The sequence below is a fragment of the Crocodylus siamensis genome, chromosome 1 (genome assembly GCF_052110815.1).
Source record: "Crocodylus siamensis isolate JL-2025a chromosome 1, ASM5211081v1, whole genome shotgun sequence".
Classification (NCBI taxonomy): Eukaryota; Metazoa; Chordata; order Crocodylia; family Crocodylidae; genus Crocodylus; species Crocodylus siamensis.
In genome coordinates this window covers 307,838,464-307,854,614 of record NC_143395.1, presented here as the reverse complement: position 1 = coordinate 307,854,614, position 16,151 = coordinate 307,838,464, and the positions used below count along the sequence as shown (strand labels likewise).

The 16,151-nt window shown below is 39.6% G+C and overlaps 1 protein-coding gene across 3 annotated transcripts in view; it reads left to right on the top strand.

The window, feature by feature from the left end:
* The window catches only part of NAXD (NAD(P)HX dehydratase), a 65,605-nt gene extending 53,442 nt beyond the window's left edge, over positions 1-12,163 (top strand). For 2 of the 3 annotated variants that reach the window (XM_090022288.1, XM_090022274.1), the window contains 2 exons: positions 8,132-8,252; positions 11,754-12,163. In XM_090022288.1, coding sequence (XP_089878414.1) covers positions 8,132-8,252; positions 11,754-11,904 — 272 coding nt within the window. In that variant the 3' untranslated portion in view covers positions 11,905-12,163. Of the gene's footprint in view, positions 1-2,010; positions 2,131-8,131; positions 8,253-11,753 lie in introns of those variants that run through there. The other variant, XR_016438508.1, reaches the window with a different exon arrangement.
* The last annotated feature ends 3,988 nt before the right edge of the window (positions 12,164-16,151 follow it).

Below are 16,151 nucleotides of genomic sequence, written 5' to 3'. Positions count from 1 at the left end.
GTGGAAAATGGAGGGAGAAGAGAGTCTCTATTTTGTGTTCCTCTTGCCTACCCTTGGGATTAGTGTCCATCTTCTTGAAAATTCTAAGAGTAGGCAACTAGCCCTAGCCCCTCTTTCCAGGAGGATTCAGAGGCCGTGAAAATGGGAAGCAAAACAGCTGCTTTCCAAGTCTGATTTGGGATCATTGCATGTGCTGTGAGCTTGGAGAATGTATGATGTCTTTTGGTATTTTTACCATTGTTATTCTTCCATCTTCTGCCTCTGTTGCTCACCTGTCTTTTCAAAGTTAGGTATCCAGCCATTTAGTTTGTCATGAAAAATAATCGTTCTGTGTAGTAGAATGATTTTAAGTGTAGTGGATTGGTTCCACCAGGCCATTTTTTTCCATTATAGAAGTTTATCCATCTTGGGTCCTTTGACCGTATAGACAGGATTGTTGAGGCATCTGAGAAAGCAGTCTTAGATTCTGGAGTTAATATAACTTATGATGTCTGTTACAAACATCACTATATAAAGTCTGTAGTCCTGGGGAAGAGTTTGTAATCAAGGCAGGTGTTTGCTTGGCAAGCAGAAGAGTCAGCTCTGTTTCCTGTTGATTGGGATGTTCTTTGTATCCAGCTAATTGCATCTGAGATATAATGTTTAGCCTTGTCGGCACAGAGAAGCTCCTCAACTCTGACTCTAAAATTACATTGCAAGAAGAAGCACTGCTTTCTGCTTTAGGCCACAGCAAAGGATCAATCTCTGTCACGTACCTTGTTATAGTCTTCAAGTTCTCTAAGCTTAACTTCTGCTTCATCTGTGTTCTCTTGATCTGATGTCATTTTTTTTTTCAGCTCAAACACCACACATGATGATTCCAGTGTGGGGGGAAATCCAGGATCGGATCAGGACAGTGTGCTCTGGGTCCAGTTCCATGTTCTGAAAAAAATCTGTATACTCCTGCTACTACCCCTCTCCTTTCACTCTCAAATTGCCATCCTCCAACAATCCTTATAGCTTACCTTTCTCCTTCCGTACATCTTAGACAGCTTCAGCTTATGCATTTAGCATGCTGTTTCTTCTTTTATCTATTGTGGTTTCCAGATTTGCCTCTTAAACTCTCCCCCACAAGACCTCTAATGCATGTGTAAACTTTGAAAAGTAAATCTGAATATGCTACAGAAGGTGAAAGTTGGAACTTTCAATACAAATTATGAGGATGCTATGTGCCCTGAGGATACAGGGAAAACTGTAGAAGTGCAGGACAAGATATAGACAATGAGGAACAGAATTGTCTAATATTGATAATATTGGTTACTTACCACTTTGACTTTGGTGTTTATAAGGTAAGTGTAGCACTCAAGATTATCCTTTTTCTTTGCCATCTGAATAAATCTGAACGAGACTAAAGGAGTTAATGTGTTTAATTTAACATGGAAAAGTTATGATATTACTTGATAACAGTCTAGAAATACATATATTGGGAGAAGATATCTGATAGCAGAGCACCGAAAGAGGCATTTCCAGTGTCTGGAAGCTGAAGTTAGACAAATTCATTTTAAAAATAAGGCAGAGATTTTGCACAATAAATTAAATTAACTGTGGGAATCATTTACCTAGGGCTTCAGTGGATTCTCAGTTGCTTGAAGACCTTTAATCAAGGCTGGATTGCTTCCAAAATTTCTGCTATAGCTTGTACTGATATTACGGGCTTCGTGTGGCAGCCACTTGGTGCAGCATTTTGGCCTGTTTTGCAGTAAGTTAAATTAGCTGTCCAAAACACAGTTCCTTCTGGCCTTAAAAACTGAATAGTTCATTTGCTTACATAGGCCTCCATGAAATTGGCAAAAGACCTCTACTCTTTTCACTGCAAGTGAGAACTGTGTTGTTCTTACATGTCTTGCTCTTTCTTTAAAAGCTCGGTTCAGGTATGAGCTGCCAACTTCCCAGGAAATGTGATCAGCAAGACTTTTAATTAAGTTTTATATACTTTTTTTTTCTCTTTCCTTTTGCAATTCTGCTTTATAGCCTGGTCCTCATTTGTTGATTTCCTGCTCTACAAAGATGAGCCCCACCATGCACTTGGTAGGTGATATCAGTCCCATCAGAGAGCAGGGCAGGCGTGAGTACTCAGCCTTTGGGGAAGAGGTAAGTCAGCTTTTACTCAATATGGCACAGCTCTCTAAGGCTTTCTTTTTACTATTCTTTGGAGAACTGGGCAATAATAAAGTGTGGTTATACCAATTTTTGTTCCTAACAAGTTTAAAATTTAGTTGGGTCCTTGAGGCATCAGTTTATTTTTAAAATAAATTGTTTTGTATTTTTACAGTTTCCCCAGCACCATGTATAGCTTAAAAAACCAGTTTTTGGTAGATAGTGAGACATCTACTTTAAGGCAAGTTCTCCTGCCAGCGCATACTAGTAGCATGGTCCTTTCACCACTTCCTCTCATACTGCTCAGAGGAATAGGGGAGAACATAGAAAAAGGGGCAAGTTAGAGGAGTGCCTCACAGTAAAAAGCCAGCTCTTAGCAGAATTGCCAGCCCCATTCCACACTAGCTTCAAGCTAAAGTGTCTTCCACTTATTTTGTGGGTGTAAAAGTGGCTGTTTGGGTACTTGTCCGAGTCCCTTTCTTACTTAGATGCTGTTGTCATGTCCAGTCAGTCAGTTCTCTTGCTGCCGGAGATGGGGAGCTAATTCTCATTCTGGTTCTGCATGTTGTTGCTGATGGAGAAGTTTCTGTTCCATTCTACAGTTCCAGCAGGGTCTCTGGTGGCCACCTGGCATCAGAGTAATTTCCCAGCTCCTGGTCCATCCAGGAGCTGGAAATGGCTGGAAAAGTCAAAAAAGACCTGAATGTGTTAAACTCTCCAATGATTGCTGAGCTACTCTCAAGGACCTTTCTAAGTTTTAAAAGTGTGATTAGGGAATATAACAGTATAAGCACCCTTTAAATAAAAGCCAGCTTACCTTTTCCACATCAGCAGGGTTATTACTGCAGCCTGGTCATTAGAACTGGGGCAAGTTACTAGGAGTCCACAGTGTCTAGCTTAACTATTTTGTGGACCCAGCTGCAAAGGAAAAAAAAAGGAAAAGTTACTCATTTGTACGGGTAGCAGCAGAGTCAGATGCATATTAATAAAGATATTAGTCAAAGTGAGGAATCTTAAAGCTGCACATTCTTTGTAATGAGGGACAGCAATGTTTGGTAACTACATTAAGTTTTTTATAGGAAATAGAGATCTTAAATTTTTTGGTTAAATGGTACAGGTTGTTCCAACGGGAAAAACTGATAATTAGTGAAGAGAAACATGGAAGAAATCATTTTCTTTGAGGGTCATGTAGCCCATCCAGTCTTGATTTAGAGAACTTAAGAGATAAAGAATCCACCACTTTCTTTAATAATTTTGTTGCAAGGGTTTAATAACATTCATTAATATTAATATCTGTACTTTATTTCTAACTTGAATTTGCCTGGTTTTCACTTCCAATGGGTGGTTTCAGTCATGTTGTTTTCCACTAGATATGAGTACTTGAGTACCTGGTATTTTCTCTCCATGAATGTACTTAAGCACTGTAAACAGTCACCTTTCAGTGTTAATATCATAAGATGAACAGAGTAAACTCCTTAGGTTTCTCACTGTAAGGCGTTTTTTTTCTCCGGCCCTTAAATATTTTTTGGCTCTTTTCTGCACCCTCTCAAATTTTCCACACGCCTTCTTAAAATGTGGACACGGGAACTAGGCACTGTATTCCAATATTGCTCTTACCTGTGCTGTGTACAATGGTAAAAAAGATCTACCTACTTATTACTCCCCTGTTTATATACCCAAGGATCCTATTAAACCATTTTGCCACAGTATCATATTAGGACATCGTACAGAGCGGCTAATCCACTGTGACTTCTAGGCCCTTTTAGAAGTTTCTTTTTTGGATGATACAGCCCCCATTCTGGTCCTGTGGCCTGCCTTATTCCTAGTGCATTTGCATTTGGCCATATTAAAACACGTTTTGTTTTATGATAATCAGCCCTAGGTTATCAAAGTGATTCTCCACCACTGCTGTCCACACTATGAAGTACTCTGCCTATTTTTTGAATTGTACCAGTTTTTTTTATTTCAGATCACTTATGAAAACATTGGATTTGCACTGATCCCTGTAGAACCTCACTGGAGGCGCCCAGTGATGATTTGGGGGATTTTTAGAAATAACCAGTTATTAATACTTTTAACATTTGTTTTTGTCATATTTTGCTACTTTTTTAGTTAGAATATGGTGCAGTACTGCATGAAACACCTTATAAATGTCTTACCTTGGCACCGTTATCTTTTATACCTTATTATCTCATCAAAGTATTACATCAGGCTTGTTTGCCAAGACCTGTTTTCCATAAAACCAAATTGAGCATCATTTAAAACATGGAAATATAACTGATTCTTCAACTATTGAAACCTGTATCAGTTTTTCCATTATCTTGGAAAAGTTAACTCACCGAGATGTCCTGGTCATTCTGTTTGTCTCTTTTGGATAATGGCACTACATTCATGTTTCCAGTGGGTGCAAAATACCCAGGCCTCCTGATTTAAAATTTTAATTCCTAGTAGGTTTTATTTCTAACTTCCTCTTCTGTTCCTAATGGACTGAAAAGTGCTTTGCTGTCCTCACATAAACATACATTATTGTAATTGTTGCTAAATACAGAACAAAAATATTTGGAGTGTTTTTTTTGGTTTTATGAATAGTTATCTCCATTTAGTACTGAGCCTACATTATTGTTAGTCACTACCACTGTGTAATGCAAAATCAGCCACATGGCCATCTGTTTTGTGCAGAGGTGGTCTCTCAGAAAATGTTCTGATTCTAGCCTTCTGGTCTGCAAAACTTGTTTCCAAAATGAGGTGTTTTAGGCATTGTGTATAACACAACATATCTTAGTACTGGAGTGAGCTTGAGCATGCCCTGCCCACCCAAGTCCCCTGGCACATTCCAAACTAAATGCATCAGTGAGGATGCTGAAAACTCATCCATTTGTGCCTGCTCTTAACTCCTTGAGGTCTGGCAGGCCCTCAGAGTGGAAACAAGCCTGAAGCTGCAGCGTTAGTGAACTTTCAGATCTGGAGCATGCCTGTGGATTCAGGTAAGCAATGGTCTCAGGTTTACCAGTACTGGGACATTTTGCTGCTGTGTTAAAGTCTAGACTGTAGAGCAAGGATATTGAATTCATCTTGTTCCTTGGAGTGGATCCAGACCACATGTCTCCTTTTAGGCCAAATGGCTCCAGGGTGTGAGGGCTTTTTCACACAGCCATTGCTTGCCTTTCTGCCTCCAGTGGTCATGCCCACTTAGATGCTATATAGCTCTGGTTAGTTAATATGTAAGGAGCAGATCTACCCAGTCTTCTGTGTGACTTCAGACTGACACAGCTTAACTACCTCTGTCTGCCCAGGTCTACGTAAGCCATAGGGGCCCATATTCTGTGGTAGGCCACACCAACCACTAACCACTTCCTTAAACTCTTGCTCACCAGTAGCTCAATGGGCCAGAGCCAACCTGTGGGTTAGATGCTTCAGCTCACGAAAGCTTGTGCCATATATTTACATCTACTTTGGTTATTTTATAAAGTGCAAGTCTACCCTGCCTTCTCCTTGATTTCAGAATAACACAGCCAGCTACGTTTTTAAATTACATACCCAGAATTCTGCATTTTTGGAGGCTATGTCATGTTTTGTCACCTACCGTAGAACTGTAGGGTTGGAAGGGACCTCAGGGGTCATCCGCATAACCCCCACTATACAAACACAAGACCCATTATTCCTATGCTATCCCAGATTAATGTTTCTCCAGCCTTTTCTTTGAAACCTTCAATGAAGAAGATTCCATACCTACTCTGTGCACCATAGTCTACTCTCCTGCTAGTATGGCAGTTTTTTCTGTTTCTATTTTCTGTGCTTAGATTGCAAAGATCCGCTTTTGTTTATTGCCTTCAAGGTGGTGTGTACATATTTGAGACTTTTTATAACGGCCTTAGGTTGCTGAGTTCCTTTACAGTTCAAACCTGATTAGAAGTTTTGAGGACTGTGACATTTTGAGGTACATAGTGAAAATGGACTATTTGGTAGGGGCATATGCTCAGCTACTACTTGGAAAACCAAAAAGCCCTTAACATAGGATTTCTGTTCTGCTTTCTAAAAGGTACTCAAGACCTTAGAGTGAAAACCCGAGGAGCTACCACCTCAAAGCAACAGAGTAGGGGACATATTCCCCAACTGATTCTATTAACAAAACAAAGCACCACAACAAAGGGACAGTTTTCATGTAGTTTATCTGACTAAAGTTGGTGTGTAAAAGTGCTCACTGAGAAGCATATCTAGAATCCAGTTTAGGTGGGCAAGGGTAAAAATTGGAAAATAAGTTAATTTCTGGGTATGCTGTGGTGACATCTGTAAAGCGCCAAATGAACCCCTGCCCTCAGGCATCAGAAATGTCCTGTTGCCTAGCTTGATGAGCTTAGCAATTATTTTTGGGACAACTGGCAAGAGAACCTGAACTACTGTACAGTTCTGTGTTGCAACTGTAAGCAAAGTGAGGGGTAAGATTTCAGGGAGGTGGAAAGAGGTGTTACTGTCCCAAATATTTGTGTCCTGCTGGAACAAGTTCTATTTATTCTTGGCCCTAGAACCTAGCAGATGAGTGGGCATAGGAAGCATCAGCTGTTTCTGGGTAGAGAGAGCAAATGAGTGTTAAGGTAGTGAGAGCTGTTGCTGCTTTCCATTCAAGTTGCAGTATGAAAAGCTCAACTCTGCTTGGATGCTTGTGACACCAGTAGCTTCCCTTCCCTATTGAGGTGGGAGGAAAGGCTTTATGTCCCTGTCCCACAGCCTGACAGGAAGAGAAGAGGGTGGATTCTAACCCAGGAAAGGAATTTGGGAGAACAGCTGCATTGAAACATTTGCATAATCAAGCAAGTTATGATCATTCTATTGTATACAGAAGTGCTGCAGAAAACTATCTCTGGGGCATTTGCTGTAGTAGCACAAATGTGAACTTGCCCTTCTCTCATGTCTTTGGGATAAGAATGTAGGTGGTACAGTTCACTTTTTTTTAAAAAAGTAACAAAGTAGCTCTCATAGTGCCTCAACAAATTACTGAGGTGCTGAGTGATGATGGGACTTGCCCAAGGTAACCAATAAGCCAGTCAGTTGCTGGGTCTGTGTCCCAATCCTGTCCTCTGTTTTTTAAACTAGTTCCCAAACTGATTTGTAGAACACTGATGGTTTGAGGACACTGGTTGCATTTTCCTTCATCCCCTTTGAATTGTGCAGTGGGTAACAAGAGTGTCTGCAAGAAATATTGAGGGTTGACATTGGTCCCTTAGCCCAAAAAGTCAGAAATACTTCTGGCTTCTGAAAATGTTAAACAAGGTCCCTGCTCAACAGAGTGTACAGTGTAAAGAGATGCTATGCTGTAACTTTCTGTTAGAATTTTTGCTTGATTGTTTTATGGTGACAGTGGATGCATATGCAACAGGATATTTGAATGTTTTGGTCATTACTTTTGAGAGTTGAAAGGGATACTCTGGTGGAACTTGATCTGTGGTATAGGATTTTTAAAAAATAGTTTGTCTTTACAAAGCCTAAGGAAAATACTTTCAAAGTGTTGTCTTCTGACCCAAGCACTGCAGGTTCGAGAGGAGGGCTAGTGGTGTTTTTGCTATTTATTCCCCTTTGTTTGTTATAAATACACTTGCCTCAGATTTGGAAACTGCAGGTCAAGGATTGTGGAGTGCTCTGTATTTGTACCACTGTCATTGCAGAAACCCAGTCCTGGTTCAGCTCTGGTGGTGTTGGTTGTGGTGGGTGTGATGATGACATGAGTTCATGAAAACATAAAATGTGAAGTTAACTAGAGACAATCCATTGTCCAAGCTGAGAGAAAAGGAAATAAGATACTTTTAAAAGTTTTTTTTTATAATTGAAAGCTGTGATAGAATCCTTACAATTGTAACTTACCAAGATCTCTTTGATTAAGAAGTTATTCCAGCGTACATTGCATTTTGTGTGTGTTTCTTCAGTTCTCACAGCTATGGTTATATGCATCATTAAAAAGAGTAAAGGTGCATGACCTTTTGTGTGTTGGTTTATTTTGTAGTACTCGTCTGCAGTCATGAAGGAAGCAGCAGAAGATGTGGTGGACAGGGAGACCTCCTTTCGGGTTCCCTTGGAGTTTTAGCACATTGGGCATTTCTTGCTGGACCAGAAAAGACAAATGGGTATGATTGCATTAGTGACTCCTCTTCTCAGATGAATCCATTATCGTTATGGCAACTGTTGCAGAAATGCTGGTAGGAAACTCAAAAAAAAAAAAAAGTTGGGGGCATTGGGAATAGGGCACCTGTACATCCACTTTGGTGTAGTTTAGAGCACCCAGTGTAGGTGCTGAAATTTTTATGAAGCCAAATGTTGTCTTGACTTCAGAAATCATCCGAGATTGTAAAGCAGAAAAAGGATGCAAACCTGCCGGAATTGATTTCCAAGAGCATTTGTTTACCAGAACATGTGTTTTCAAAATGATTGAATTCGTAGGCAGAATGTATATAACACATGGCACTAAATAAATGACAGTCACTGGAAAGTAGTGAGATCCCAATAATAAACAAATACATATCATGCTGTGTTCTCTCTTTGGCTTGATTTATCTTCACGCAGTTAGGTGATTCAACAAGTGTAATTTGTCATGTAAATTGAAACTTTTATAAATAAAATGTATAATTCAAAGGGGCTAACTCTGAGCCAACTAAACCAATTACAGGTGCTGACAAGCATTTCATTTGTCTGTACTGAAAGCAGCCATGCTTTTGAAGCCATTGTTAGCTCTTTTGTCATAAGAATATATGACAGTTACTATCAGATTAGACTAGTGGCCCATATGGTCCTTTATCTTTATTGTGACAGTGACCAGTACCAGCTGCTTCAGAGGAAATTGCAAGAAATCCTAAAAAGCACAGTCTGGATAATTTTCTCTCTGAATGAACAATACTTAATAAACTCTGGAAGCTCATTTACATATTCTGCCAATTAGTTCCGAAAGTTGCACACCATGTCAAATAAGTTCCTTTGGTCAGTTATAGATGCCTTGTCTTCTAATTTAATTGCAAGTCCCTGGTTTTTATCTTACATGAGAAGGTAAATAGGAACATTTTATTTAATGTCTTGCATCATTTGTTATATGCAATTTTATCATTTGTCTCCTCTATGGAGTCGTTCTTTTTAATCTCTCCTCATATGACATATTTCAAGGATACTTCTAGGCATTGTCATCCTCCTTCTATATAAACCTTTTCTGTTTTGAGATATGATAATCAGGACTGAACACAATACTTCACATTAAGGCATACTGTGGACACCTATTGTTAAAACATGCAGTTATATTCCTATCACCTGACTGCCATCTGTATGTTGGTTCATAGTGATGCCCATGTCTTTGGTCCCAGGATCATTTTTGTTTAGGAATCTTTTAAATTTTAACAGTAATTCCTGAAATAGTCCTCAGTGGCCTATAAATCCTAGTAGCTGTCTCTTTAAAGATGATTAGTTGCCCATAGTCCCCGTGTACAATAGCTGATATTAATGACTATATATTTCAGACCATTTTATTCTTTCAGAATGCTTGGATGTGCAGCAGCTAGTACTTATAACTTACTGCTCATTATCACTGTGTTCCAACATCTCAGTCACTGACACAGATTCATTTTCATTGCTTAACAAAAGGAGATCTTGAGTAGGCATCTTCTCAACATCAGTTGTATTGATTTCTTTGCCTAGAATATAATTTAACAAATAAATTCTTTATATTTGACTATTTGCTCTTCAGATTTCCCCTGGACTTCCCTTATTTTAATGTTACATTTTTCAAGATGCAATTTAAACTTCTTTTATTGGCTTTACTTTCCAAAAAGTATATTTTTGATTTTGAAGCGCAGTTTTATTTCTTACTGTCATGACAGGTGCGGACAAACTTCTTAGTATTGTGGGGATGCTGCCTGGTTCACATGGATATGTCAGCAGAAGTTGTAGTCTGTAGTTAGTCTTTTATTACAGCACTGAACTAGGGCTTACGACAAGATTAGTAACTAGTTTAATCAGGCTGAAATTTGACAAATCTAGGGAAAAATAAACCCATTTTTGCTGAAAGACAGTTGCATCTTGCTTTACAGTCAAAACCTTAATGTGTAAAGTAGGTTGAATGCTAAGTCTCTGCAGGAAGCAGCATACACCAGTAAGGGTGTGTTCTCCAGATGTCTTGGGTTTCCAAGGGACTTTGTCTGTACAGTCTGCTACAGCAGTTCTTCTCAAACTATCCGATGTGGTGGACCGGCAGTTTTTTTTTCCTGTGGGCCAGGGACTAGTGCCTGGTTCAGCCAGTAGCAGCAACTGCATGTAACAGCACTACACAAATGCGCGACCGGCTGTTTCTTTTTCTTTCCTCACCTCACATGACGAGATGTCACCTGGAGTGTTGGAACATACAAACTGTGGTGCTATGACATATCAGTGTTACACTTCTGAAAATATATGTCTTTCTTTCCTGGCAACTCGCTGCAGACCTGCGAACCACCACTTTGAGAAGCACTGTGCTACAGTGTTTTCCAGATTTTTGATAACTGGGACACTTCTTTTCTTCTATGTTAGAATTGGTGGCACACTTCACTCTTAACACCTGAAAAGGGAAGGGGTGGACAACCTTTTGGCATGCAGGCTGGATGAGTGACATTGGGTCAGTCTGCAGTCCTGATCTTGGAAATTAGGTAGAAGAGCTTGGAAATTAGGTAGAAGAGGAGCGGTGGTAGTGTTAATTACCACTGCTCCTCCACCACCACATTTCTAGATCTGTGCAGAGCCCCATGGGTTGGATGACAGGGCTCCTGCCAGACCTTGTACTTAAAATGTATCATTTTTGGCAGCACACTTCCACTGCTGTGCCACAGCAGGCCTTTTAGGAATTGCTGGTCTATTCAGAACCACCTACATGTGCCAAGGAAAGCCCAACTACCTGTGGCAGTCTTCAGGTGGCTTAACCTAAAACTACCTCTGCATTACCACGTTCCCCACGTGTGCTAGGGAAGGAAGAAGTTCTTGTCCACTTCAGTGGATCATGTCAATCCCCAGTTTCTCTGTCTAGCTAAATCCAACCCAAAGCCCTTGGGAATGGGCTTGGGTGGGGAAGAGAAAGGGGTGCTTAGAAATGAAGGCAGTAAAATTTAAGATAGGTGTGGAATGCACATGTTCCTGTGCAGTAATAAATGGGAACCTATATCAAACTGTTATAGCAGACTGCTATACCAGACTGTTAAAAGAGGTGTCTTTTTGAGTTTGCAGACTGCTTAGGTACTACCTTTAGAAACAGCTTTTTACAGGTATTATTAACCTTCAGCTTTTCTAAACCTGAGAATCTTTAGGCTGGAGTTTTGATGGGAAGTGCTTACAAGGAGATTTCTATCCTAAAGAGCCATAATATAGAAATGGAAGAAGCAGTGTGAGGCGGCTGCCTGTAACACTGCAAAACTTACTACAGAGAGGAAATAGAAGTAGTGAAGAGTCCCTGAATTGCATTGTCACCATTACTGACTCCAGCTTTATCATGCAACAATTGTAACTAAATTCAGTGAGATTATTAGTGTGTTCCTGCTGAATACACAGTTTTGCTACATAATTTTTACTACGTATTACTACATCATAAGCTCTACATAATTTTTTTTCTTTTTTCCTTTCAGTCAGAATCCTTTCCTAGTGGCTGCATTTGGAGCTTGTTCTCTTACAAGGCAATGTAACAACCAAGCCTTTCAAAAATTTGGACGTTCAATGACTGCCTCTGATATGGTTTCAGAAGTTGGAACAGCTTTTAACAAACTTTTTGAAACCTGAAGCCAAAGCAGCAGAGAGGAAGATGAGGAAGAATAATGGCTGCAACAGTAATTAAATTTACAGTAGAATTTACATAAGTAATGCACCCTTTCAAGTGCTGTAGCAGCATTGGTATGCTAGGTAGATTTTTTTATTTTTAAGAATAGAAAAATATGATTAATGTAGATATTTTTTAAGAGTTTGGAATACAAAAATGTTTTGGCTGAAATAAGCTGTAGTTGCAGATCTGTTATAATATAATAAAACTAAACTGAAAGTATTCCTGTTCTTTTTCATAGTTATTGAGCAATAACTAAAGTGTGTGCGAACTGCAAAAATGCACTTGATACTTATAATGAAAGTAAAATTCTTCCACCAGCTCAACAGAATTTCTTGGCTTACACCAAGGATGTCATGATTTTGTTCTTAGACTGTGTTTCTAGGACTAACTGCTGCACTTCATTTTTCTCCATGCTGTTTTCCCTTTATTTAACTAGGTCTCTTCAGAAAAGGAATGTTTCAAATGTAATTGGTTCAGTTTCAAATGTAATTGGTTGCCTTTGCTCATTCCTAGTCTCTGAGGTGTCATTCGTTGACTTTTATGTTCTCTTTTTTTTTCCCCTTAAAGAAAAAAAAAGAGGATCAACATGTTTAAAAACTAGTCCCAAGCCCCCTTAGAATAAGGTCTTACTGTAGAAGCGTCAGCATGAGACATAGGAATTATGCTTAGCTGAATTTATTTACTTTATATTCCATTACTGTTCTGGATTAGTCTAGAATGTAATATGAAAAAATGTGAAATTTAGTGATTCAGAGAGGTACTAGGCGTGGTGAGAAACAAGTGATATTTAAACTGGTCGCAAATGTCAGTGGTGATAAGAGATTGAGTGCTTTTAGGCCAGTTATATGACTCAAATTGCTGGACTGCGGCTGGATTGCTGGGTCTGAGAACATTAGCGTATATATGCATCTACAGCTATTAATCACCAGCATAAATATTAATTGAAGGGACAAAAGGCAGAAGGCTGCATTTAATTAGGCTGCATTAGTGGCAGGCAGTCAAATGCAGCTAGCTCACTAAAAGACTCTACTGGGGGCAGGGGATTGATGAAAATGACAGTTGTCAAGCTTCAGTTGTAGCAGCTGAGTTTTTAAAGGCTTTTGCTTCGTCATCATAACAGTGGAAGCACTTAGTGTCATGGAGGAAGTGTTCATGGTTTCATTTGTATCTTGCTAGCTGGATGAATTAGATGGCAGAACTCCTCTAAAATCAGGAGCTGTGTGGGATTTGCTGCAGTCTGGGTTTCTTTAAACTTCAGAAATTCAGCCTTAGCGCATTGGGAAAGAACTAATTTCGGGGGGGGGGGAACAAAATCAAATACATTTATTACACTTTCAGTAAGTACCAGTTTGTGTAGCCCTATGATCAACATATAACATAACTCCAAATGTACATACTAGAGTGTAGGAACAAGCCTAATGATGGCATGTTCTCACATGATATGTGTCCATGTCAACCACTTTTCCAGTGGCCTGTTTCTACAGTGGAGTTTGATACCATACACATTAGTCAGATTGCACTTCAGCCTCTTGTATAGCTTCCTGCAGTGAATACCTGAAATCAAAAGGCTGCTCTGAATATGTCCTACCCTTATAATTAATATTGTTGGATGCACTGTGACGACTACCTCACCCCAATGCATTTTGGTTTTTCCTTTTAAACTGGTTACCTATTTTTAAAATGGGTTTTTAAATAATGTTGGCTCATTCTGTTCTGTCAGGGTTCTAATATATTTTTTTTAAATAAGAGCAAATGGTCTACTCACAAAAGATGAATTCACAGTGTATTACAATTACACTGTTTTGTAAACTGTCTGCTTCCTTGGAGGGAAAGTAAACTATTGCTTTCTCCCTTTGGAATTATTTTGAACCCTGCTTCCAGAAATCAGAAAATTAAACTGTTTTAAAACAGCTGTCAAATCTGTTTAACATTTTTTTTTTTTTGTATCTGGAGCATAAATAGTATTATTTCTAACTTACATTTGTAGGTAAAGCCAAATCAGTGAAGACTTTTTTTTTCCTCAAAATGAAATGGCTTGATATCAATGATCAGTATGGATTTGTTTTAACGATACACAAAGTTGTAACTTTGTAATTCCCCAATGTATACCAATTGTTACCATTTAATTTTAAAAATTCTGAAAATGTAGCAATTTCTTTCCATAGGAAATAAAAATATAGCAAATAAAACAACTGTTGTGTACTTTGTTTCAAATGATCCAGGCACAATACCCATAGAAGCTAAACAGATCCATCTTCTAGATGTCACCCTCCATATCCATTCAGTGTCATTGCTGATAGTGTTGGTACAACCAATGGCAATTTTTGTTATTACAAAATTATCCAAAGTAAACATGTGTATATGTACATGACAAAGAGAGATGCTTGTCCCCCAGCCTATGCACACTTAAAGGAGGCAGGAAAATATCTAGCCATGATGACTGACTTTCTGTTCAAAGATGCTGTTAAAGAGCAAATATTCAGCCTTTGAATATATTAAAGTATGGCTGCTGGAACGCACATTTTCAGAAGACAGCCTTGTAGATCATCCAGCGTTCTCATTTTCTCCCCGTCTATCTTTGCTGAATTTGAATATGAAAGAACCCTTTGCCAGTAAAGAGAGCTCAGACACTGGAATCTGACCAGGTCTTCAGTGCCAGAAGTTAAAAAGGCTATGCCTAGCCCAGTACCCATCACCTAAACTGTCCACTTAATATTTTTTTGGTCACATTCACATTAAAAATTAAGTGCCTTAATTGGAAAGGGGACACTGTTCTTTTGTCTAATTAGAAATGCTAAGTGTCTGCAGAAATAAGCATGACTGAAGTATGAGAACCAATTTACTCTTTTGTTCCATTCTCATTCTTAAACTGCTCCCAAGGTTCAGCTGCAGGGCCATAGCACAGGCTTGTGCAAGTCAATCAACTTCCATTCCTTTTATTATGCATCTACTTATCTTGCAGGGTTGTTTCTTTAAAAAACTAGTGACTGGACAAATAAGGTATTTATGAAAGTTTTCTAATTCTGAACATTTCTGCATTTGTTAGGGAAGCCTGCTAATGTATTTTTGTGCAAAAATGAATTGGAAATGCATGCAGCTTGAATTCAGAACAGACTTACAGGTAAGTTGATAGCATCTTTTACTTAACATGATTATAGGTCTCATAGGGCAAACCTATACTTATCTAAGATGGAAATATATCAAGACTGAGTCAACCTTGTGCTACACCTGAGAAGTGTTATAGTTAAACCTAAGGGCAGAAGAATAATTATTCCCTTCTCTCTAAAGGGTTGTAACCTCTTCACTTCATCCCTATCACTTCTTGTTAACTTGCCGGCTGATTCAGCAAGTTGGTCTGCCAAAGTTACTATTTACCGGAGTGGGGGACGGGAGGATTTCCAGTAGTGGGATGTGTTAAGACTTGTTCCAGACAATATTTCCAATTACTAACCTGTCCTTGAACTAAAGGGGCTGAGCTTCTTTATAGGCTGAAGGAACGCTGAGGGTACCAGCCCAAGCATGTACATGGCATCTTTGTAATTCTGTGTGTATATATACTGTACGGTACACCCACTTTGCACACCCTGGGTAAGTGCGTAATCACTTAACAACACAATCACTTAATACCTTGCAAGCAGTTTACAGGCCAGTTTGTGCCCCCACCCTTTTTGAGAGGCAAGCCTTTCAGCTTGACATGAGGAAGCTGGAAAAAAGGAACCTTTTGGGGCCAACAAGCAATAAACAGGCCAACTTCCAGGTGAGTTTGCTAGGGAAGGTGTGCTTGGAAAATGAGCAGGGAAAGAGAAGGCAGTTTAAGACACTCAGGGAAATGGCTGGAGGACGCTGTCACTGCTTCTGCTTGCACCTGTGAGGTTTCTGTCCAGGCGGGATCGCTCACCTTCAACACTTCCGTCCAGGTCCAGGTTTGACACTGCGACTTGCAGGTTCCTTCCAGTGATGGCCAGGTAAGGGAGTGCCTGCGGTGTGAACAGTGCCTCCTGGTGGTATCTCTCAGGGAACAGGCAAGAGGACTGCAGGAGGAGGTAAGGAGGCTCTGAAGGATCCTCCACCATGAGGCATTCGTTGATTCGATGCTGGAGGAGACCTCCAGGACTGTGGAGGAAGAAATATCAACACTAAAGAAGAGAGAGGACATGGCCACCCAAGAGTGTGGAAACTGGAGGCTTGTGACTTCTGGCAGCAAGCA